Below are 25,232 nucleotides of genomic sequence, written 5' to 3'. Positions count from 1 at the left end.
CCTGTGTCAGAAACCTGTTTCTAGTTTCACTGGATCCAGTTGCAGTCAACGTAGAACAAACTTACTGAACACATCATGGTACCAGAGTGCTATTAATCCTAACGAACCTACCTCGAGTGAATCTGCAACGCCCAGCGAGCAGCCATCCAGTGGCATGGAGAAGATCCAGCCTCCTTCGCAACTCCGGATCTCCGGCAACCTCGGCGCCAACTGGAAGGTCTTCAAACAGAAGTTCCTCCTGTACATCGAGGCCTCCGACCGCGAGGCAGCATCGGATGCCAGAAAGATCGCGCTGTTCCTGTCGACTGCGGGGGATCACGCCATCCACATCTATAACTCGCTTACATTTGCCGATGGCGAAGACAAGACAAAGTTCAAGACAGTTCTGCTGAAATTCCACAGCCACTGCAAAGTCGAGGTGAATGAGGGCTTTGAATGGTACATCTTCCAACAGAGGCTTCAGGGTAAGGATGAACCTTTTCAGTCCTTCTTGACCCATCTCTGCATCCCAGCGCAGTCATGTAATTATGACTCAACGACTGATTCCATGATCCGGGATCAGATCGTTTTCGGGGTCCAGTCCGACTCCCTGGGGGAGCAGCTCCTCAAAATCAAACAGTTGACCCGCTCGGTCACCATCGAAATGTGCGTTGTCCATGAGCATGCCAGAAATCGCTACTCCGCATCAGGGCGGCAGAAACTGCAAAACTGGCCTCCCACGAGGCAGAAAAGGTGCTGGCCATAGCGAAAATGCAAGGCCTGAGCATCGAGGAGAGTGGCCGCTTCGCGCGCTTTTCCCGGGTCCCCACGCATGCGCCACGACCGGGTGGACGATGAGGCCGAAGACCCTGAGGCGCATGCGCGAACGTCGGCCGACCGCACTGCGCATGCGCGGTGGCGCACAGAACGTGCTGACGTCAGCGTCATGTTGTGTCCGAATTGTGGCTCCGCCCATTTAAAGCAGCAATGTCCAGCCAAAGGCAGGCGATGTCCACAGTGTGGAAAGCCTGGCCACTACACGGCCCTCTGCAGGTCCGCTCCACCGAACAACAGCCAGCGATCCCAGCTGCAGCGCAGACGTGTCCGCTGCGTACAACAAGGCTTGCAGGATTCTGATCCCGACAGCCCAACAGACCCCGATGCTGACTGCCTCGAGTCTCCATATCTGGTGGGCATCATCACCACACGCGAGTTGGTCTCCACCGCGCCTGCCAACCGCCTTTCGATCCTCAGTGTGGATCCCGACGACGAGTGGTGTGCCGTCATCACGGCCAACCAGTCTCGCATCCGATTTAAATTGGACACTGGCGCGTCTGCGAACCTCATATCACAGTCGGACCTCGACAGCATCCGACACCAACCGAGCATTCTTCCACCAGCCTGCCAGCTCCTTGACGACAATGGTAATGCCATAGCTGCCACTGGGTCGTGTCAGCTAGGTGTATCTCACAAGGAAATTAAGGCGACGTTGCGATTCGAGATCCTCCTGACAAGGCATCCCTGCTCGGTGCTCGCGCATGCAAACTCCTAAATCTGGTCCAGCGAGTCCATGCCATGTCCTCGACACCGGCGACGGCCTCGCCCAATGCGAATCTCCAGGCTGAGATAGAAGACATTCTCACACAATACCTCAAAGACAGGATATGGTGCACCCTTTCCAATTTGAAACGCCTAGCCTTCACATTCAGCTTGATAAAACGTGGCAGCCAGTTAAAGCACTGAACAGGAGCCTTGCCTCCACTCCTTCTGGCAGGCCCACAACCCGGATAGGCTTCTTCCGGCCTCCATTCTCCAAATCTTCCAGGATTTCTGACATGCCATTTAGTTGGTTTTTCAAGGATTGAATATGAGCTTCAGCTGAGGAAGCAACATTTTCCACATTCAGGATTCTTCCCTCCGTTTCCTCAAACCTCTTATTAGTGCTCGGCCTGATGAGTACTCCGATTCTGTGTCAACAAGCCGGGTCTGTCATCTATTACTCAGAGAATGATAACAGTCATCGTTTCCAGTGCCTGAGAGAGCGCCGGGTTGAGAGATTGCCTCAGGATCAAGTTGCCATATTGAAAAGGCAGCTCAAACCGTCGCATCCGACTGCATACTTTTATCACAGGATTTTTTTCAGTTCTTCGGCATTCTTCAATGCTTATTCAAAAGTCTTCCAGGGGCACACTACTAAGTATTAACTCTCGGATTAGGCGAGCTTGTGTTGCGCAAACTGGATAAAAGACGGATGGTAAAATGAGTGACGCCAAAGCCTGAGGAAAAGCTGCTATTGTCACCGCCCTCCCAATCCTCCATGTCTGATCTTTGCTGCCTCAATGTGAAGGAACTGGATGATCAGACACCTCCTGGTGGGATTGTTCCGGGGTCCTGGTGTTACAAATCTGACGTTTATAGGCTTGTTATATTTTGGGACTTTCTCTTTCATTCACAGTAAAATGGAAGGATGAGGATTTCACGTGACCCTTTCCTGAATTCTGCCCCGCATCAAGCACGGGTGGTCAGTGACATTGCTATGGGGATAAGATGAGCCAAAGTGACGAGAGGGCGGGGAGTGGGGGTGAGAAGGGTCTGCAACCCTGGTTCCTGCCCCCAGCAGCACGTGCCAATTTCCCCCAAATCCTACTGTCCCCTCCCTCTCATCACTCTATCCTCCTGAAACACCTTTAAAACCTGGCTCTCTCTGGGCATGCTACAACACCCAAGGTGAGGTAACCCACACTATCTCGGCGCAGTGGGCAATCCCCAAATCTCACCAATAAGTTGACCAATGGGAAATGGCAGCAATTCTGGAAATGCTCAGGGGGTCAGTCAGTGTGTGACAGGTGTGCCGACTGGGCTGTGACCATTGGAGATTTGCTCTGGAATCAGTCTGTATACTTGGTGACTGAGAGCTGACACTGATATGTCTCTGCGACAGAGACATGAGGACACATTGTCTGGCCCAGGATGGTGCAATCAGCTTTGACTCAGTACCATCACATCCAAAGCAGGTTTCACATTCCACACATTTCTCCCCTGTGATGTGCGACATCCTGTTGTGAAGCCAAGGATAGAACTGCCTCTCCCAGAGGGAGGAGATAGACACACATGGCAGGTGAATCCTCAGCCCTCTGGACACCATCCTGACAATCAAGCCTCTTCCACGTTGATCGACCTGCTGTTTGTTCCAACACGGTTGGTTTTTATTTCGCGTTCTCATCATTCGTGACTTTTTAAAATAGAATCAGCAAGTGTAGGATAAACTCAACCGGGTCAGGTAGCAACTGTGGAGAGAGAGAGAGCTTAACTTTTCAAGTCTGATCTGATTATTCTTCAAAATCCAGTTTTTGTGTAATATTGCTCCACCTCTATCTCTTTTATATCTCTCTGTCTCTGCCTCTCCTCTTTCCTTCTTTATCTCACTTAGCCCTTTTCTCTCTGCCTCTTCCTTTGTCATTTTCTCTGTCTATTCTTGCCTGTCTCTCTTTCTCCATATCTCTCACCATATTTCTCGATCAGCCTCTCTTGTGCAGCCTCTCCCTGCTTCCTGCTTCTCTCTTTTTCCACTGTGCCCCCTATCACTGCCCCACCTCGTTCAGTTTCTCCCATCCTTTACATCCCCTCCTCCTTCTCTCTGTCTCTCTCTGACACTCAGACTCTCTCCCTCCCCCCCCCACTCTGTTGGTTGTACTGTCAGCTCCTGTAAAGTCACCAGTTTCCTGTCAATCGATTATTTCTGCTTCCCTTAAAAGTTGGTCCTGGGAGAAGGAGTGTTTGTGCGACAGCGAGAGACTGAGGGTGTGTTTATTGGATTGGAGGAGAGTTGTGTAAGAAACTGTGGGTGTGAGGTGAGATAATCCCATCGCTGGGTTTGAGGAATTGGCTCTCTTCCTGTTGCCTCAAGGGATTCACATTCTCCAAGTTCCAGCAGCGACTGCGATGAACAATTGACTGAAACCATTTTACTCACCCATTAATTCTCTCCCTCTCCAGACTTGAAGCTCCCTCCCTGGAGACACCAGCAACACCTCAGCCTTGACCAAAATGGATTTCCGGAGGGGATCTTTGGACAGTGGTCTGTCAGGATCGAGTGACGAGACTTCAGTTACCAGGCTCCCTCCACTGGACCCAGTGCACCAGATGCTCGAGAGGGTCCTCCACAAAACATTGTCACGGAAACAGAGAGAAGCAATTCGACCCTGGGAGGCTGCATCTGATGGAGCAGGCCACCAGCACTCTCTCTTGTCCCTCAGACCCCTGGCCCAGTCACAGCCCGTGCTCACCAGCTGCGGTAAGGAGGCAGTGCCAGGCACTCGTTGCACCCTTCGGAGGGTCGCCATCACCAACAGCATGAGTGACCACCTAGAGGTAAGCACCAGGGTGACCATCTTTAAAAGGGGGGGTATTATTGGACCAACGGGCAGTGTAGTTCAGTGGGCACAGAGGGTAATCAGTACTTGGAGCAGGCAGCAGAGTTGGGGGTGAATTGACATTTACAGAGGGTGCAATTTGGGAAGCCGAGCTGGTGAGCATTGGAATTGTTGAGTCTGGAGGTAACAAAATTATTCGGGGATTAATTTTCCCAACGTGCTGAGATTCGATTCATTACAACACAGAATGGAACGGAGCTGAGAGTCTGACGGAGAGACTGTACCAATTGTCTGGTTTTGGTAAGTGGCCTATTAAACACAGTTTGTGTGCAGGAATCTGCAAACCTGGCTGGGTGGAGATTGCTGTTCAAGACTATCAAAGATGACAGTAAATTGAGTTGCTGGCAGATTACAGAGCAGGAGCAGCCAGTGCTGGCTGAGAGAAGAAGGAATCTCTCTTCATCCCTTGGCTGAGGTCCATGCTTTATTCCAATTTCACCTCCTTTGAAATTCCTTAAGATCAGATTCTGAGCTGCGATATACTTTGTTGAATGAACGATAGAAAGAATTTCTTCATCGCCTTTAATGGCTTCGGACTGTCCCAAAACATTTCAGCACTGTAATACTGTCCATCATAGTCACTGTTGAAAGGTAAGAACTATTTGCACAGCAGGATCCCACAAACAGCAGTTGCTTTTGTGATGATGTTTGAGGGATAAATATTCCCCAGGATAACTCCCGTTCTCTTGCTTTATAATCGTGCAGAGGCTATTAGACCAGTCGTTTCCCCCCCACCCTCACTCCCAACAGCCCGCATCATACCAGGCAGCACGGCGGCACAGTGGTTAGCACTGCTACCTTAGCCCCAAGGACCCGGCTTCAATTCCAGCCTCGAGTGACTGTCTTTCTGGAGTTTGTACGCCGTCCCCGTGTCTGAATGAGTTTCCTTCAGGTGCTCCGGTTTCCTCCCACAGTCCAAAGATGTGCTTGGGTGTGGTTGAGAATGTGTGTGTACATCTATATACGGCTGCGTGAGCCGGTGTCATTTGCTTCATTCGTTCTGAGATGGAGCAGTGCTGGCAAAGTCAACATTTTATTTCCCCTCCATGGCTACCTACAATAAGATGGTGAACACCTTCTTCAATCCATCTGAGGGACTTGCAAATCCTTTTGTTACAAATGAAAGTAACACAATTGCATTGATAATTGAGATGGAACATAACCTATTTACTTTTGCTGATAACATTTAAAAAGTGAAAGGATGAGAAGGAAGTGGACATTTTTCATCCCGAACAACTTCAGAGGGTTCTTACAAGTGGGACCGGAATCACTGGACCAACTGAGTGTTCATTCTATTTTTTAAAAAAAATTTAGAGTAACCAATTCATTTATTCCAATTTAAGGGGCAATTTAGCGTGTTCAATCCACCTACCCCGCACATCTTTGGGTTGTGGGGGCGAAACCCACGCAGACGCGGGGAGAATTTGCAAACTCCACACGGACAGTGACCCAGGGCCGGGATCGAACCTGGGACCTCGGCGCCGTGAGGCTGCAGGGCTAACCCACTGTGCCACCGTGCTGCCCGAGTGTTCATTCTATACTAATCGAGTGTCTGTCTATATCGTGACGGTGGGCAGTAATTGGGGAGTCACTTGGGTCTCTGAGACACAGCCATCAAACCAAATTGTAAGGGTAGCTGTGAGGAGCTGCGAGTTTGTTTGTTAAATGCTTCAAGTGTGCAGAGGCCTAAATATATTGATGTAGAAAATAGATTTCTAAACTCTGAAGGCATCGGGGTATGGAGAGGGAGAGCGGGGGTATGGAAAGGGAGAGCGGGGGTATGGAGAGGGAGAGCGGGGGTATGGAGAGGGAGAGCGGGGGTATGGAGAGGGAGAGCGGGGGTATGGAGAGGGAGAGCGGGGGTATGGAGAGGGAGAGCGGGGGTATGGAGAGGGAGAGTGGGGCTTTGGAGAGGGAGAGCGGGGTATGGTGTCGCGATAAGAGGATGAGTCTTGATGATCATATTGAAAGAGGAGGCAGGTTCAAGGCCAAGTGGCTCCTCCAGCATCTATTTTCTATGTTTCAATGCTGTGCTCTAATTTTATTCCTTCACCACTCGGCGTCCTGGAGTATCTCAGTCAATACGACAGAGGCCTCACCTTAAAGGAAATTACTGACCACCTGGGTTATGACATCAATGCGAATACCGATCCTTATTTTTAATTCCAGATGTATTTAAGTGACTGAATTTCAAATCTCCAGCTGCCATGAGATTTGAAAACATATCTCTGAATCATTTGCCCTCCTCGCCACATTCCTGGAATTGTAATGTAACTGTTGTAATTATCCTGGTTTTAGTGTGTGTGTCTGTGAGAGATTAGCAGGTGTAGGGCCTGTTGGTGAATCCTCCACGCCCTCTCACATCTCCTTGCTCAGTGCAAAAGCTTCCTGTGTGCAATGTTTGGTTTCTGGAGCAGCTATGAGTTAGATTTGTTATTTTGTGGGTGTGTGAATCTACCTCTGGGTTTGAAGGTACAGGTTTTTCTGGGACTGTGAGGTGAGTCATGTAACAGCACTCCCTGGCTTGGAGACTAGAATCTCTAGCACAGTGGTTAGCACTGTGGCTTCACAGCGCCAGGGTCCCAGGTTCGATTCCCAGCTTGGGTCACTGTCTGTGTGGAGTCTGCACGTTCTCCCCGTGTCTTTATGGGTTTCCTCCGGGTGCTCCGGTTTCCTCCCACTGTCCAAAGACGTGCAGGATAGGTGGATTGGCCACGCTAAATTGCCCCTAGTGTCCAGAAAAGTTAGGAGGGTTATTGGGTTACGGGGATAGGGTGGAAGTGAGGGCTTAAGTCGGTCGGTACCTCCATACCCCCGCTCTCTCTCTCCATTCAGACTCGATGGGCTGAATGGCCTCCTTCTGCACTGTATGTTCTATGTTCCTAATCGCAATCACCTCATCGCTGCCATGTCATCCTGTCTCCCAGCTGGAACTGGCTTGTCACAATGGTTAGTGCCGCTACCTCACAGCGCCAGGGACCCGGGTTCGATTCCGACCACGGGAGGCTGGCTGCGTGGAGTTTGCACATTCACACGTGTGTTTCCCCCGGGGTCTCTGGTTTCCTCCCACAGTCCAAAGGATGTGCGTGTTAGGTGGATTGGCCATGACCATGATAAATTGCCCCTTAGTGTCCAAAGGTTAGGTGGGGTTAGAGGGATAGTATGGGGATTGGGCCTGTGTAGATCTGAATGGCCTCCTTCTGCATGGTTGGGATTCTATGGTTTTGTAGCCACGTATAATGGCTGCGTTCCGATTAATCTGGCCAAAACCCAGTTTAAAACGGCTAACCCGAAAGACTGCTGGGAAAAGCAGCTAAGAAGACACAAGCAGGCAGCTGCAGACAGGTTTGCATATTCGGCTCTGGGAAGTTAGCCCAGATCGATACTCAGGGCTATCAACAGCCCATCAACCCAGGTATTCGCAGTTACATTCAGGACTGTTTGCAGCCCATCTATTCAGACATCCACAGTTAAATCGGCTATCCCCGGGAACAACTGCAACATATTAGCAATTGATTACCGGGCCAGACCTGTCGGCGCCGGCAGTGGCCGAAACAAAGACAGGTGAGCGACCACCCCCCGACAGAGGAATCGCCTCACCATTGGACACATCGACCCCAGGGATTGGGGACAGATCCAATCACTTGGGACTCAGGGTCAAGGGCCGCTCCGGGAGGCGGAAGCCCCTGGGCCCTATAAAAGTGAGGGTCCAAGTTCAGATCTCTCTCTCCTCTTCGCCTGCTCGAGACCTTCGCAAGAACAGCAACCGGCAACAGTAAGTTTGAATCCAGCGATCGCTATCCGGTAGAGACACCTAGCCACCGACCTGTAGCAGCCTTTTGAATCCCGTGGGCCAGATCTGATTGGACAAGCCATTCGTTTCCCTGACCTGGTGGGCTCTTCCTAAGTTAAGTATTGGCCAGTAGTGATAGGTTTATTATATAGAAAGTAGTATTAGGGTATTAATATTGCTTGTTGTATATAATAAATGACCGTTGTTTTAATCCTTACTAAGCGGTGTGCTGTGTTATTAATCATAACCTGAACTTGAACCACGTGGCGGTATCATAAAGATACCTGGCGACTCGTGAGCAAAGGTGACGTAATCAGAGCCAATAGACTAAGGCTAAAAAGAGCAACAGTTTCCCCTGTGACGAGCTGCTTGTTGTGTCTCAGGAGACATGGGGACCGTCGGGTCTGAGGGCTCCAGGCCTGAAGTATCTGGAGCAAGTATGTCGCTTGTTGGACAGGATCGCTGACCTTCAGGAAAGGAATGCACTGCTGAAAGAAGACAAATTGCAGTTGGACATGAAACTGAGACAAATAGCGAAGCAACAGGTATGATTAAACACGTTTCCTTGGCATCGTCCACCCACAGCTTCACAGACACCCTTCCCCCTCTCCACATACATGAGCAACAACCCCACCCCAGCACCCTCACCTCCAGAGAACACGGGCACCCCTCTTCACCACCCCCCTGGAGGAGTAAGAGGGTCATAATCTGCACCCCCAGGGTGACTAACACTTTTTATCTTCACCCTTTCCCCCATCCCCACGGTTACCCGTGATCTCCCCAGGGTCATTGATGGGAACTGAATGCCAGGAGCGGGCTGGGTCATTGCAAATAGATGCTCAGCCTGTCTTTGGTCTCTAATCTAAACCAGTGGTTGAGTTATGCTGAACCCAGGTGGCACGGTGATGCAGTGGGTTAGCACTGCTGCCTCACGGCGCCGTGGTCCCAGGTTCGATCCCGGCCCCGGGTCACTGTCCGTGTGGGGTTTGCACATTCTCCCCCTGTCTGCGTGGGTCTCACCCCCACAGCCCAAAGATGTGCCGGGTAGGCGGATTGGCCACGCTAAATTGCCCCTTAATTGGAAAAAAAAAGAATTGGGTAATTTAAATTTTTTTTAAAAAGAGTTATGCTGAACCCTCTCGAGGTTCTCTGCCCCTCACCGTCTCTGCCCCTCACCGTCTCTGCCCCTCACCGTTTCTGCCCCTCACCGTCTCTGCCCCTCACCGTCCCACTCACACTAACCTGGCATTGAGTCCAGAATCTTCACATCAGCAATTGTTAAACTGTTCTGCTGGGCAGTAATTAATCTTAATAATAATCTTTTTTAGTGTCACAAGTAGGCTTAGATTAACACTGCAATGGAGTTACTGTGAAAAGCCCCTAGTTGCCACACTGTGGCGCCTGTTCGGGTACACGGAGGGAGAATTCAGAATATCCAATTCACCTAACAGCACGTCTTTCGGGACTTCAGACAAGTATAAAATGAATATGTTTAATTGGTGTATCTCTGAGGTTAAGTCAGTTTCTGCTTGATGCCTTTTGAGTTCTGTTGTTTAGGAGCTGCTTCAGCATTATTGTTCCTGTGGCTCAGCTGCTCGGTCCCTGGGAGACCACAGCCTACGTGGGTTTAAGGATTCTCCGCATCTCACTCACAAGTCCACAACCCCGTCTCAACGTCAGCCGCAACACCTTCTGGAACATTCTAGGCGCTACTCGCACATCTCCTTCCAAAAGAGATGGGCATCAGACCCTGACAAGGTGCATGAGGCGAATGGTGAGGTGTTCATTGTGCAAATATTACTGAATTCTCTTAATGGTCACTTTTACAATGAGGAATTAGCATTTGAGATCAGTAGATTCGGTAATGAGGATAATTAAAGCAAAATAATGCTGATGCTGGTCCTCGAAATCAAAACAAAATGCTAAAAACATTTGGCAAGTCCGGCAGCGTCAGTGGAGAAGAAAGATACCTACAGACTCAATGTTAACTCTGTCTGTCTGTCTCTCTCTTGAGGGCGGCACGGTGACGCAGTGGTTAGCACTGCTGTCTCACGCCGCCGAGGAACCGGGTTCAATCCTGGCCCTGGGTCACTGTCCGTATGGAGTTTACACATTCTCCCCGTGTTTGTGTGGGTTTCACCCCCACAACCCAAAGATGTGCAGGGTAGGTGGATTGGCCACGCTAAATTGCACCTTAATTGGGGAAAAAATAATTGGGTGCTCTACATTTATTTTTTAAAAACTCTGCCTCTCTCTGCAGATACTGGCAGGAATGCTGGTATCTGCATGTTTATCCAGCATTTTCTGTTTGTATTGGTATTGCGGACAATGGGGGAGAGTGTCAGTACTGAGGGAGTGCTGCACTGTCAGAGGGTCAGTACTGAGGGAGTGCCGCACTGTCAGAGGGTCAGTACTGAGGGAGTGCTGCACTGTCAGAGGGTCAGTACTGAGGGAGTGCTGCACTGTCAGAGGATCAGTACTGAGGGAGTGCTGCACTGTCAGAGGGTCAGTACTGAGGGAGCCCCGCACTGTCAGAGGGTCAGTACTGAGGGAGCCCCACACTGTCAGAGGGTCAGTACTGAGGGAGCGCCGCACTTTCAGAGGGTCAGTACTGAGGGAGTGCCGCACTGTCAGAGGGTCAGTACTGAGGGAGTGCCGCACTGTCAGAGGGTCAGTACTGAGGGAGCGCCGCACTGTCAGAGGGTCAGTACTGAGGGAGCGCCGCACTGTCAGAGGGTCAGTACTGAGGGAGCGCCGCACTGTCAGAGAGTCAGTACTGAGGATGCCGCACTGTCAGAGGGTCAGTACTGAGGGAGCGCCGCACTGTCAGAGGGTCAGTACTGAGGGAGTGCTGCACTGTCAGAGGGTCAGTACTGAGGGTGCCGCACTGTCAGAGGGTCAGTACTGAGGGAGTGCTGCACTATTGGTGATGGCATCTTTCTGAGCTGTGTCTCAGACGTGCTGAGGTGTGTGAGAATGGGAATGTGATGGGAAGTTTGGAGACTCACTGTGAGTGACGGCTTGTCAAAGAGAACATGTGAATTGGATTCTGAACTAAAAGTTAGTATTTTATCTCGAATCCCTCTCTGATCTCCTGCTTTTATCATATTTTTCCTTTTCCAGTGGGCAGTAGGTTCCAGATGGATGAACGTGACTCCCGTCAATATCGGAGTCAGGATCATCTTGCCAGCACGGTTCATCGAGAAACCTTTCACAACAATACTGCACAAGCTGGCAAGGTAAGGTGCTACTGCTGGCACGTACAGAGTTATTGCACACATTGTGGCCATTCAGCCCCTCGTGTGTCCACCAGCTGCTGTCCACTCTCCCTGCAGACCCGTTTCTCCGTTCCCATCTGATGCCCAATCCTTGCCTCAATATTCCTCTCAATCACCCCTTTCATTCTTCCAATATTGCGTCTTTGACACTGATTTTCCCTCTGGTGGGAGTAATTTTCCATCTGTCCCCTCCCGTCATCACTCCTGATGTTGAAATTCTTAAATAAATTTCCCACTTCACTTTGTCTGTTTTGCATTTGTTTCTTTATTACACAATCTCTCCTCCTACAATATTCCGACTATAGGTGAAGGATAGATAAGGCCTCGAGGGCCAAGAGTAGGGGGAGGGGAGGGATTTTTTTTTGGTTGTAGTTTCACTGCTCCCTTTCCTATGTCTCTAATATCCTTCCTACAACAGGGTGCCCAGAACAGCGACAACATTCCAACTGGGACAAAAACAGGAAATACTGAACAATCCCAGCAGATCTGACAGCATCTGTGGAGGTGCACATCCAGACATAGGAACATCTTCTTCCCCACATCTACCAGACTCCTCAGCGATTCCCCCTTGGACTGATCTGTTCCCATTAAGAACACTATTCACGACGCCCTATGCTGCTCTTGCTCATGTATTTGCTTTGTTCGTCCCCTTGTTCCGCGCTGTAACCAATCACTGCTTGTCGATGTACCATATGCCAATGTTCTCTGTTGATTATTCTTTTTGTCTACTATGTACGTACTGTGTACGTTCCCTCGGCCGCAGAAAAATACTTTTCACTGAACTTCGGCACATGTGACAATAAATCAAATCAAAATCGAGAGAAAGAAGCTAGCGTTCCGAGTCCAGATGACTCTTTGTCAAGGCTCTGCGACTGGGTCAACGGCTCACATAGATATGGCACCATTTACTTCTTTTTCTAGTCAGCCCCTGTGCATGAAAGCCAGATTTTTCTCTGTCTTTTTTAACTTCCACAGTTAAAGATTGAATGTTTCGATCTCTCTGTCTCTTCGTATCCTCTGTTACAATCTCTGCATTTGGAGCATATCTACTAAAGTGTATCTGCCTCCTTTGTCTGCCCAATCCAAGCACAGTGGCACAGTGGTTAGCATGGCTGCCTCACAGCACCAAGGTCCCGGGTTCAAATCCGGCGTTGGGTGACTGCCTGTGTGGAGTCTGTACGTTCTCCCCGTGTCTGCGTGGGTTTCCTCCGGGTGCTCCGGTTTCCTCCCGCAGCCCAAAGATGTGCGGGTTAGGTGGATTGGCCGTGATAAATGACCCCTTGGTGTCCAGAAAGGTGAGGTGGGCTTTGCTGGGTTATGATGTGGGCCCAGGTAGGATGCTCTTTCAGAGGGTCAGTGCAGATTTGATGGGCCTGCATTGTGGAGATTCTATGGATCCTGTTTACCATCTATCACAAACCTCACTATTTGTTCCTGTGCTTACTTCCACATCATTTGTACAGAGGGAAAATAATAAAGATCCCAACACAGATTGTGGGTCTTGCCTTTATCCCTATCCCAAACTAAAACGTATCCCTTCCCTCCAGAACACTTTGCCCTCTGAGCCTCATCTATCCCTCCAGTAAATAATCCCTTTAATACCACAGTTTTAATTTTCCTAATAAATGTCTGTCCAAACTAAAACGTATCCCTTCCCTCCAGAACACTTTGCCCTCTGAGCCTCATCTATCCCTCCAGTAAATAATCCCTTTAATACCACAGTTTTAATTTTCCTAATAAATGTCTGTGGCTCCTGATGAAATGCTCCTTGAAAACACAAAGTATAAAATCCGTGACCCTCTCTGCTGGCATTGTTTCAACAAACATATTGCGTTCATCGTGGTTAAGCCCATCTCTCTAAACTCTTCATCCTGAAATACCAACTCTAAGCCAGTCGCCTGCATTGAGTTGAGTTTCAATGCCTAATTTCTTGTTTCACAATCGTCAGCATCGCTGGGATGGAGTGCGGGATGTGCTGCACCGCTTAACGGGCAAGTCCAAGAGAAGAGGCAATTTTGTGACCAAATTTAAAGGTTCGAATCATCATAATCCCCGGTAAGACATGAAAAGACACAGAATGTAAATGTTGAATAGGAGCTGGGAATCAGGGTTCAGGAACTTCCATCTCATCGACGAAGAACTTCACGGCAGAGTTTTGGACGTTTTTTTTCTAGTAAGGGAAGCTGAATGAAGACAATCATTTGCAGGATAACAGTGTTGGAGAGTGATTGGAATGAATAGAAGGAGGTAGATATTAAATGGGTTGAGGTGAGGGTGAGAGATGCCACAGCTCGAGGGGGAAGAAACAGGAAGATGCTTCTTCCAGTTTGCCCATGTTGGTGAAGCTGGTCCACACGGAGAATGTCTTCTCCTCCCTCCTTACTGGCAGTGAAGGTGCATGGGCGACACCGGTATCCCAGGGTCCCGGGTTCAATTCTGGCCTCGGGTGACTGTGCGGAGTCTGCACGTTCTCCCCGTGTCTGCGTGGGTTTCCTCCGGGTGCTCCGGTTTCCTCCCACAGTCCAAAGATGTGCGGGTTAGGTGGCTTGGCCATGATAAATTGCCTCTTAGTGTCCAAAGGGTTAGGTGGGGTTACGGTGATAGGTCAGGGAATTGGGCCTAGATAGGGTGCTCTTTCGGAAGATCAGTGCAGACTCGATGGGCTGAATGGCCTCCTTCTGCACTGGATTCTATGATTTGCTGTAGGGTTTAAGAACCTCACAATCGCTATGTCTGTGGAGGGCCCGGAACCCCATCTTTGTGACGCTAATAAGGATGCTGATGTCCAGCATTTCCCGACAGGGAGACACACAGATCGAGATTTCCCTGATTTTTAAATAGAAGGAGGGAAGAATTGCTTTTGTGACGTTGGACTGAGGGGTAAATGTTGACACCAGTACATTTGGGAGAGCTCTCCTGCTTTTAGCTTGGGTGAAGCTGTGTTCATAAGAAGGTGACACATGTTAGAAAGGAACCAGTCATTCTGTTGCAGCTTCTCTCTCAATCCCAACAACCTTTCATACTCCCAGGCTACCGCATTGTCTCCCGGTTTCGGCCTAGACAGAAAGGCTTTTTAGTGGCGAACACTGATCCCATTGCTGGGGCAGAATGCTGGAGAGAACGAGGCTGGGTGAAACAGCCTGGATTTCCATGGGGGGGGGGAATAGGTTCTGGCTCTGTGACGTGGCGAAGAGATTATAATCCGAAAGAGGATCTTGCTGATAGGAGAAAGAAAATAAATAATGGCCTGTTCTTTTCCTCAGCTGGCCTAGTAGAGCCTCAGGAATGGAGGTGAAACCTCAGTGAAACTGCTCCTCAATCCAAGAATTGAGTGGGAATGGGGAAAGAGGGATGCGCCCACTGAGCAAGGAGGACACCACCAGCAGCAAATTCCACGGATAGACTTGGCTGAAGCCCTGTAAACTGATTGTATCGTGGAGAGGGATGAGTGGAAGTACACAGCCTGGCTTGCCATTCCAAGAGAGTTATTGAATTCACATTGTTGCATTAACTGGACTGTTTCTATCCAGCTGAATGAAACAATAAATGTTCTCACTCCACAGGGACTGATAAACTGCTCAGCACTACTCACCTCTTCACTCTCCCTCCTCAGTGTGACCTGCCCCTCTATTCAATGACTTCCCTGCCGTCTCTGTGGCTGGGAAAGTCGCTGAGTGTTTAGTCCTTCCTGATCTCAATTCTGGTATAATTCTTGTGAATGTGTCTCTATGTTTTATTAAATAACTGTGCCCAGTGCTCCAGGTGAGCTCTAGCCAAAGTTCAATGTGAGTTTAACACAAGCCATTGTTTTCTGCGACGTGGTGCTAGACTTTCTAAAATCCGCCCTGCGGAGAAGATAGTCTCACAGTCACAGATAAATTAAACAATACAGAAGGAGGCCTATCAGCTGCTGTGCCCATGTCAGCTCCTTTTAAAACTGACCTCCCTCACCCTCAACCCACCCAATAACAGAGCTCCCTGACTCACACCATCCTCAGGTGCAGTTTCAGAGATTTAGATTTGGGTTCTGGTGAGAATGTCACTCCCTGTGGTGGTGGCCGTGAATGTGACCAGGGCGACCGAATCAGTGACCATTCACACTGTTCATTATTTACATGTTGTCTTAGTCAGTCGGGGTTTACAGTTTCCAGCACTATGAGCCAGATATCTCCGTTTCAGTTCAGAGTTAAGGAGAGGAATAGATTCAATTGATTGAAAGACGAGGCATATAAGCAAGAAAAAACAGTAGACCTGAGGAATTAAAATTTAAATTTAAAATTCAGCAAAGGCAGACCAAGGGATTGATTAAGAAGAGAAATACAAGGGCAGCATGGTGGCGCAGTGGGTAGCACTGTTGCCTCACGCCGCCGAGTATTGTGGCAGTTTTGGTGTCCTTATCTGAGGAAGGATGTTCTTGCTGTGGAGGGAGAGCAGCGAAGGACCAGGCTGATTCCTGGGGTGGCGGGACTGTCATATGAGGAGAGACTAAATCAGTTAGGATTATATTCATTGGAGTTTAGAAGAGTGAGAGGGGATCGCACGGAAACTTATAAAATTCGAGGAAGATTAGACAGGACAAAATCAGAAAGAATGTTCCTTCAGTTAAAATTACTCTCTTATACTTAAGGGGAAAATCTTCAACTCCAAGCCTGGTCATTCATGCGTGATGTCAGAAGGCTCAAAAGGGGAGTTGGAGGTAATTGTTCCTCTTTCTTAAATTCAGATGTGGAGATGCCGGCGTTGGACTGGGGTGAGCACAGTACGAAGTCTTACACCAGGTTAAAGCCCAACAGGTTTGTTTCGATGTCACTAGCTTTCGGAGCGCTGCTCCTTCCTCAGGTGAATGAAGAGGTATGTTCCAGAAACATAGATATAGACTGATTCAAGACAATGCTTGGAATGCGAGCATTAGCAGGTGATTAAATCTTTACAGATCCAGAGATGGGGTAACCCCAGGTTAAAGAGGTGTGAATTGTGTCAAGCCCAGGACAGTTGGTAGGATTTCGCAGGCCAGATGGTGGGGGGTGAATGAAATGCAACATAAATCCCAGGTCCCGGTTGAGGCCGCACTCATGTGTGCGGAACTTGGCTATAAGCTTCTGCTCAGCGATTCTGCGTTGTCGTGCGTCCTGAAGGCCGCCTTGGAGAACGCTTACCCGGAGATCAGAGTCTGAATGCTCTTGACTGCTTAAATGCAGAGACTGAGAACTACAATCGACACAATGCTTTTTTACATTCAATCCAACACCTTAGTTGTGAATTTTAAATAAAACGTTTTCAGTTAGATCACGTGGCTAGCCCTCGGGAGTTCGATCTGAGATGATTGTAGGTCATTTCAGAGTGACCTTTGATGAAGTTCTTCCTGTCTGGTGCATCGGGACACTTTCTGTAGATACGTCACTTCTATCTTTTTTGAGCACTCCTATCTTTTTTGAGCACTCCTGTGTGGGCCAGTCCAGTGATTTGTTTGCAGAATACAGTTTGTGAAAATGCTCACGCACAATCCTCTTCTGGGTGCAGATTAGCGGGAAGCACGATTGGCTTTGGTTAGTTCTGGCTTTCCCACGTTGTCTGCCAATGAATCATAGAATTTACAGTGCAGAAGGAGGCCATTCGGCCCATCGAGTCTGCACCTGACCTTGGAAAGAGCACCCTACCTAAGCCCACACCTACACTCTATTCCCAGTAACCCCACCTAACCTTTTTGGACACTAAGGGCAATTTATCATGGCCAATCCACCTAACCTGCACATCTTTGGACTGTGGGAGGAAACCGGAGCACCCGGAGGAAACCCACGCAGATACGGCGAGAACGTGCAGACTCTGCACAGACAGTGACCCAAGCAGGAAATCAAACCCAGGTCCCTGGAGCTGTGAAGCAACAGGGCTAACCACTGTGCCACCTCTTAACCCTAACCCAATCCATCACGCAAACCAGCCTCCCATCCATTGACAATTTCTGCTACCTCGGAAAGGCAGCCAGCATAATTAAGGACCCCACGCACCCAGGACATACTCTCTTCTACCTTCTTCCGTCAGGAAAAAGATACCAAAGTTTGAGGTCATGTATCAACTGACTCAAGAGCAGCTTCTTCCCTACTGTCATCAGACTTCTGAATGGACTTACCTTGTATTATGTTGATCTTTTCTCTACACCTTGCTATAACTGTAACATTATATTCTGCAGTCTCTCCTTCCTTCCCTATGTACGGTATGCATTGTCTGTACAGCATGCAAGAAACAATACTTCTCACTGTATACTAATGCATATGACAATAATAAATCAAATCAAATAAGGATTTATTCCCGTCCCACTGTGACCACCTGTCTGACTCCATCACTTTTCTGTGATTAACTATTCTATTTTGATTCAAATTGTTTTATTCCATGTAAATTGTTCTCCTCAATGCAGCTTGTATCACCACACCCTTCTTGTTCCCACAGAATAAACAATGCTCTGAGCTTGTAGCCAGTCCATGAACCCCTTCCTTCCAAGTGGAAAGCTGAAACACTCTCTCCTCCACTCAGACTCAGGGTCAAATCAAAATTTTAAAAGTGAGATTTCTGGATTTTTGTTGGGTTGGGGGATGCGGAGAGATATGGAACTAAGATTGCCAAAGAGATTAACAGCCAGATTAACAATGAGTTCAGTCATTGGGGCTGGTTTAGCACAGTGGGCTAAATAGCTGGTTTGCAATGGAGAACAATGCCAGCAGCACGGGTTCAATTCCCGTGGCAACTAGGGGCTTTTCACAGTAATTTCATTGAAGTCTACTTGTGACAATAAGCGATTATTATATTATTCTGCCCGTCATCATTCATTTTGGCCAGTCACAGAATCTACAGTACAGAAGGAGGCCATTCGGCCCATCAAGTCTGCACCGGTTCTTGGAAAGAGCCCCCTATCTTACGGTCTGGACTGGCCTGGAGAGGGGAAGTCAGTTTCGATCTCCTTCCTAGCAGATGGATCAATCTCCAGGCTCCAAGACTATTAATAATAATAATAATAGGATGATCACACTTAGCACAATCTACCTTAAAGTCACCAGAAAACAACAAGCACTGCGGAGGATAAACTGACTGGTCTGCTTCAATATTCTAACACAAACCTCCCCCCCTGTGTGGCACTGTCATTATTACTTTGTGCTATTTAGTTATAAATCCGTCTCTTTTTGATCAATAACTTTCCAGCTGCCGCCTGCAGTACTTCCCGGTGCCGCCGGGTGGAGGTGCAGCGGGAGGTCCTGTTGTGCCTGGCCCTCCGGCCGGTGCGCGGCGCTGCAGCCTCAGGTTCAGCTTGGCGCAGCGTGCACTCCTCGGTCTTGGCAGGCGGGAGCGGGCGGCCAGTGAGGCGGCGGATCGGCGACGGTAGGTGGCCCGGCCCGGGAGCGGCCGCAAGGCCCTCAGGCCAGGCGGAGGGGGAGGCGAGGCCGAGGCGGCGGCCGGGCCTGAGGCGCGCGCGGAGGCCTCAGGAAGCCGCGGCCTCGCCGGGGAAAGGGCGCGGGCAGAGCGGCAAATCCGGCCCGGGGCCTGGGAGCAGCGACACGGCCGGCCGCTTCCCGGAGCCGCCGGGCCCTCGTCACCGCCGCGCTGCCGCCGCGTGTCTGCCCCCCGCTCCCCGGGCCGCGGCATCCGGCCCCCAGCACATCCCGCCCGTGGCTTCCAGCAGCTCCTTTTGTCCCAGCAGCAGCCTCAGGCCCGGCCGCCCGCCCAGACCCCCCCCCTCACACAGACCCCCCCCCCCCTCACACAGACCCCCCCCCCCCCTCACACAGACCCCCCCCCCGAGCCCATTCCCCCCCCCCCCGGGGCCCAATTCCCCCCCCCCCGGGGCCCATTCCCCCCCCCCCCGAGCCCATTCCCCCCCCCCCCCGAGCCCATTTCCCCCCCCCCCGAGCCCATTTCCCCCCCCCCCGAGCCCAATTCCCCCCCCCCGAGCCCAATTCCCCCCCCCCCCCCGAGCCCAATTCCCCCCCCCCCCCCCGAGCCCAATTCCCCCCCCCCCCCCCGAGCCCATTCCCCCCCCCCCCCCCGAGCCCATTCCCCCCCCCCCCCGAGCCCATTCCCCCCCCCCCCCGAGCCCATTCCCCCCCCCCCGAGCCCATTTCCCCCCCCCCCCCCCGAGCCCATTTCCCCCCCCCCCCCCGAGCCCATTTCCCCCCCCCCCGAGCCCATTTCCCCCCCCCCCGAGCCCATTTCCCCCCCCCCCGAGCCCATTTCCCCCCCCCCGAGCCCATTTCCCCCCCCCCGAGCCCATTTCCCCCCCCCGAGCCCATTTCCCCCCCCCCCGAGCCCATTTCCCCCCCCCCGAGCCCATTTCCCCCCCCCCGAGCCCATTTCCCCCCCCCCCGAGCCCATTTTCCCCCCCCCCCCCGAGCCCATTTCCCCCCCCCCCCGAGCCCATTTCCCCCCCCCCCCCCGAGCCCATTTCCCCCCCCCGAGCCCATTTCCCCCCCCCCGAGCCCATTTCCCCCCCCGAGCCCATTTCCCCCCCCCCCGAGCCCATTTCCCCCCCCCCCCCCGAGCCTATTTCCCCCCCCCCCCGAGCCCAATTCCCCCCCCCCCCGAGCCCAATTCCCCCCCCCCCCCGAGCCCAATTCCCCCCCCCCCCGAGCCCAAATCACCCCCCCCCCGAGCCCAATTCCCCCCCCCCCCGAGCCCAATTCCCCCCCCGAGCCCAATTCCCCCCCCCCGAGCCCAATTCCCCCCCCCCGAGCCCAATTCCCCCCCCCGAGCCCAATTCCCCCCCCCCGAGCCCAATTCCCCCCCCCCGAGCCCAATTCCCCCCCCCCCGAGCCCCATTCTCCCCCCCCCCCCCGAGCCCCATTCTCCCCCCCCCCCGAGCCCCATTCCCCCCCCCCCCGAGCCCATTTCCCCCCCCCCCGAGCCCATTTCTCCCCCCCCCCGAGCCCATTTCCCCCCCCCCCCCCGAGCCCATTTCTCCCCCCCCCCCGAGCCCATTTCTCCCCCCCCCCCCCGAGCCCATTTCCCCCCCCCCCCCGAGCCCATTTCCCCCCCCGAGCCCATTTCCCCCCCCCCCGAGCCCATTTCTCCCCCCCCCCCCCCGAGCCCATTTTCCCCCCCCCGAGCCCATTCCCCCCCCCCCCCCGAGCCCATTTCCCCCCCCCCCGAGCCCATTTCCCCCCCCCCCCCCCGAGCCCATTTCCCCCCCCCCCGAGCCCATTTCCCCCCCCCCCCCGAGCCCATTTCCCCCCCCCCCCCCCGAGCCCATTTCCCCCCCCCCGAGCCCATTTCCCCCCCCCCCCGAGCCCCATTTCCTCCCCCCCGAGCCCATTTCCCCCCACCGAGCCCATTCCCCCCCCCCCCCCGAGCCCATTCCCCCCCCCCCCCCGAGCCCATTCCCCCCCCGAGCCCATTCCCCCCCCGAGCCCATTCCCCCCCCGAGCCCATTCCCCCCCCGAGCCCATTCCCCCCCCCCGAGCCCATCCTCCCCCCGAGCCCATTCCCCCCCCTCCCCCCGAGCCTATTCTCCCCCCTGAGCCCATTTCCCCCCCCCCGAGCCCAATTCCCACCCCCCCCCCCCAGCCCATTCCCCCCCCCCCCCCCGAGCCCATTCCCCCCCCCCCCGAGCCCATTCCCCCCCCCCCCCCGAGCCCATTCCCCCCCCCCGAGCCCATTCCCCCCCCCCCGAGCCCATCCCCCCCCCCCCCCGAGCCCATTTCCCCCCCCCCCCCCGAGCCCATTCCCCCCCCCCCGAGCCCATTTCCCCCCCCCGAGCCCATTTCCCCCCCCCGAGCCCAATTCCCCCCCCCCCGAGCCCATTTCCCCCACCCCCGAGCCCATTTCCCCCCCCCCCCCCCCGAGCCCATTTCCCCCCCCCCCCGAGCCCATTTCCCCCCCCCCCCCCCCCGAGCTCATTTCCCCCCCCCGAGCTCATTTCCCCCCCCCCCGAGCCCATTTCCCCCCCCCGAGCCCATTTCCCCCCCCGAGCCCATTTCCCCCCCGAGCCCATTTCCCCCCCCCGAGCCCATCCCCCCCCTCCGAGCCCATTTCCCCCCCCCCCCGAGCCCATTCCCCCCCCCCCCGAGCCCATTTCCCCCCCCCCCCGAGCCCATTTCCCCCCCCCCGAGCCCATTTCCCCCCCCCCCGAGCCCATTTCCCCCCCCCCGAGCCCATTTCCCCCCCCCCGAGCCCATTTCCCCCCCCCCGAGCCCATTTCCCCCCCCCCGAGCCCATTTCCCCCCCCCCGAGCCCATTTCCCCCCCCCCGAGCCCATTCCCCCCCCCCCGAGCCCATTCCCCCCCCCCCGAGCCCATTCCCCCCCTCCCCCCGAGCCCATTCCCCCCCTCCCCCCGAGCCCATTCCCCCCCTCCCCCCGAGCCTATTTCCCCCCCCCCCCGAGCCCATTTCCCCCCCCCCCCGAGCCCATTTCCCCCCCCCCCCGAGCCCATTTCTCCCCCCCCCGAGCCCATTTCTCCCCCCCCCGAGCCCATTTCCCCCCCCCCCCCGAGCCCATTTCCCCCCCCCCCCCGAGCCCATTTCCCCCCCCCCCCGAGCCCATTTCCCCCCCCCCCCGAGCCCATTTCCCCCCCCCCCCGAGCCCATTTTCCCCCCCCCCCCGAGCCCATTTCCCCCCCCCCCCCGAGCCCATTTCCCCCCCCCCCGAGCCCATTTCCCCCCCCTCCCCGAGCCCATTTCCCCCCCCCCCCCGAGCCCATTTCCCCCCCCCCCAAGCCCATTTCCCCCCCCCCAGCCCATTTCCCCCCCCCCGAGCCCATTTCCCCCCCCCGAGCCCATTTCCCCCCCCCCGAGCCCATTTCCCCCCCCCCGAGCCCATTTCCCCCCCCCCGAGCCCATTTCCCCCCCCCCGAGCCCATTTCCCCCCCCCCTCCCCCCCCAGCCCATTTCCCCCCCCCAGCCCATTTCCCCCCCCCAGCCCATTTCCCCCCCCCAGCCCATTTCCCCCCCCCCGAGCCCATTTCCCCCCCCCCCGAGCCCATTTCCCCCCCCCCCCGATCCCATTTCCCCCCCCCCCCGATCCCATTTCCCCCCCCCCGATCCCATTTCCCCCCCCCCGATCCCATTTCCCCCCCCCCCGATCCATTTCCCCCCCCCCCGATCCCATTTCCCCCCCCCCCGATCCCATTTCCCCCCCCCCCGATCCCATTTCCCCCCCCCCGATCCCATTTCCCCCCCCCCGATCCCATTTCCCCCCCCCCGATCCCATTTCCCCCCCCCGATCCCATTTCCCCCCCCCCGATCCCATTTCCCCCCCCCCCGATCCCATTTCCCCCCCCCCCGATCCCATTTTCCCCCCCCCCGATCCCATTTCCCCCCCCCCGATCCCATTTCCCCCCCCCCCGATCCCATTTCCCCCCCCCCCCGAGCCCATTTCCCCCCCCCCCCGAGCCCATTTCCCCCCCGCCCCGAGCCCATTTCCCCCCCCCCGAGCCCATTTCCCCCCCCGAGCCCATTTCCCCCCCTCCCCGAGCCCATTTCTCCCCCCCACGAGCCCATTTCTCCCCCCCACGAGCCATTTCCCCCCTCCCCCCCACGAGCCCATTTCCCCCTCCCCCCCACGAGCCCATTTCCCCCTCCCCCCACGAGCCCATTTCCCCCTCCCCCCCACGAGCCCATTTCCCCCCTCCCCCCCACGAGCCCATTTCCCCCCTCCCCCCCACGAGCCCATTTCCCCCCTCCCCCCCACGAGCCCATTTCCCCCCTCCCCCCCACGAGCCCATTTCCCCCCTCCCCCCCACGAGCCCATTTCCCCCTCCCCCCCCACAGCCCATTTCCCCCCCTCCCCCCCACAAGCCCATTTCCCCTCCCCCACCCGCCTCTCTCTGAGCCTCCCTCCCCATCAGCCTCTTTACCCCCAGGGGCGTGGCCCCCCACCCCAATACACAGCCCCCTCCCCGGACAACACCATGCAGAATTTATCCAAAAATCATGGGGGGGTCAGCAGAAAGGTACTGCCACATTCATGGGAGATTTGAGTCTTCATATCGACTGGACCAATAAAACTGGGAGTCCGGATTATTGTTGAAATTATTCAGGGCAGTTTCTTGGAACAATATGTTCCAGAGTCAACCGGGGAAAATCTATTTTACACCTGGCGATATGTCAATGAGGTGGGATGAATTATGACTTCAGTCATGGGTTCTCTAGGTAGACTTGATGTGAACGTGATGGAATTTCACATTCAGTTTGAGATTGAGAAATGTGGGTTTGAAACTGAAGTCTTCATGTTGAAAGGAAGGAAGTTGGCTGAAGTAGAATGGGCAAACAGCTTAAACGGTAAGATGGTAGAGAAGCAGAGTCAGATATTTATGGGGATATTTCATAACTGTCAACAAAGATGTATTCCAATAAAAAAGACACAATGCACCATCTGTGGCTAACTAAGGAAGTTGAGGATAATATCAAATTGAAAGATAAGATGTACAATGCTGGAAAGATTAGGTGTCACCGATAAGGTCACCACACAAGATGATGACGGGGTGATATATTAGCATAGATAGATGATTGGCCAACTGATATGAGGCAGAGTTGGGATAAATAGGTTATTTTCCGATTGGCAAACTAACTAGAAGAGTGCAGCAGGGATTGGTGTTGGGGCCTCAACTAATCCATATTTCATAGAATTTGGGGATATGGTGTACGGTCCGGAGAGTGGAGCTGAGTCCACAAAGATCAGCCATGATCTCATTGAATGGCGGAGCAGGCTCGAGGGGCCAGATGGCCTACTCCTGTTCCTAGTTCTTTGTTATGTGACAGTGCAGAAGGAGGCCATTTGGCCCATCAAGTCTGCACTGACCCTCGCATAGAACACCCTACCTAGCCCCACAAACACCGTAAGCCAAGAACCCCACCTAACCGTTTGAATTTAGCATAGTCAATCCACCTAACCTGCACATCTTTGGACTGGGAGGAAACCGGAGCACCCGGAGGAAACCCAGACAGACACAGGGAGGAGGTGCAAACTCCACACAGTCACCCAAGGTTGGAATTGAACCCGGGTCCCTGGCGCTGAGGCAGCAGCAGTGCTAGCCACTGTGCCGTCCCAATGACTTATGGCATATTTTATGACTTGGCTGAGGGAACTGACTACATTGTAGCCACGTTTGGTGCTATAAAGATAGGTGGGAAAGTTGTGAGGAGGATGCAGAAGGATTTATTTAGCAGATGGAATTTAATGTGCGAAAACGTGAGATTACTTAAGAAGGGGTACACTTACATTGGAAGTAGATCAGAGAAGGTTTGCTCGGCTGATTCCTGGGATGTAAGTGGTCTTATGAGGAAAGGGCCTATCCTGACTGGGGTTTTAAAGAATCCTTGAATGTGAAGTGTTCCATACTGCTGTTTATGCTTGGAACTCACAAAACTTGTTCAGCATATTCAGCTAAACCTGTCTTTGCATTCCTCATTTTCCTCCTCCATCTGTTGCTATCTAAAATGGGACTGCTCCCATCTCCAATACTGTTCAGCACCCTGATTCACCACTGTATTCCTGTTTTCCACCACAATAAGCAGGTGCACACCCCTCTGCGGATTGAAGTTGAAGCCTCCTCAGTCACGCTAATGCATTTCTACACAAGAACATTGGTCCCAGTCCTGTTGAATCGGCCATGAACTGGTTGCGATGCCCCAAGAATCTGAAGCTCTCTCCTTTGCTCCATTCTTCAAGCCACACATTGATCTTTACGGTCTCCCGATCTCTGCTGTCACTCGTGCGCGGCACTGGGGGTAATCCAGAGATTGTGGTGTTTGAGGTCCTACTTTTTCAAT

The 25,232-nt window shown here is 53.6% G+C and overlaps 2 protein-coding genes across 6 annotated transcripts in view; both read left to right on the top strand.

Annotated features, from left to right (window-relative positions):
- The first annotated feature begins 870 nt into the window (after window positions 1-870).
- LOC140396803 (uncharacterized) lies at window positions 871-17,803 on the top strand. 4 transcript variants are annotated; one of them, XM_072485528.1, is made up of 7 exons: window positions 871-3,177; window positions 3,976-4,350; window positions 8,589-8,750; window positions 9,763-9,979; window positions 11,329-11,444; window positions 13,432-13,538; window positions 14,747-17,803. In XM_072485528.1, exons 2-7 carry the CDS (start codon window positions 4,027-4,029, stop codon window positions 14,787-14,789), a joined length of 969 nt encoding a protein of 322 aa, XP_072341629.1. In that variant the 5' UTR covers window positions 871-3,177; window positions 3,976-4,026; the 3' UTR covers window positions 14,790-17,803. The 4 variants fall into 4 exon arrangements, 3 of the variants coding, with proteins under 3 accessions (XP_072341629.1, XP_072341628.1, XP_072341630.1); XR_011936635.1 differs by lacking the exon at window positions 871-3,177 and having other exon boundaries at window positions 3,190-4,350; window positions 9,763-9,963; XM_072485527.1 differs by lacking the exon at window positions 871-3,177 and having other exon boundaries at window positions 3,190-4,350.
- Window positions 17,804-18,757: 954 nt separating this feature from the next.
- The window catches only part of LOC140396801 (cell division cycle and apoptosis regulator protein 1-like), a 43,766-nt gene continuing 37,291 nt past the window's right edge, over window positions 18,758-25,232 (top strand). For both annotated transcript variants that reach the window (XM_072485525.1, XM_072485523.1), the window contains exon 1: window positions 18,758-18,851. The gene's annotated coding sequence lies outside the window, so the exon portion shown is untranslated. The remainder of the gene's footprint in view (window positions 18,852-25,232) is intronic.

This window comes from Scyliorhinus torazame, chromosome 20 (genome assembly GCF_047496885.1).
Source record: "Scyliorhinus torazame isolate Kashiwa2021f chromosome 20, sScyTor2.1, whole genome shotgun sequence".
Taxonomy (NCBI): domain Eukaryota; kingdom Metazoa; phylum Chordata; class Chondrichthyes; order Carcharhiniformes; family Scyliorhinidae; genus Scyliorhinus; species Scyliorhinus torazame.
Note: the sequence above shows the minus strand (reverse complement) of the source record. Positions and strands in the feature narration are given on the sequence as shown.

Bases quoted from the DNA above. Each gene is read 5' to 3' on its own strand.
- LOC140396803 (XM_072485528.1), top strand. From the start codon at position 4,027: ATGGATTTCCGGAGGGGATCTTTGGACAGTGGTCTGTCAGGATCGAGT. The intron at 4,351-8,588 runs GTAAGCACCAGG...GTTGTGTCTCAG, and splicing joins GCATGAGTGACCACCTAGAG to GAGACATGGGGACCGTCGGG. The intron at 8,751-9,762 runs GTATGATTAAAC...TCTGTTGTTTAG, and splicing joins GACAAATAGCGAAGCAACAG to GAGCTGCTTCAGCATTATTG.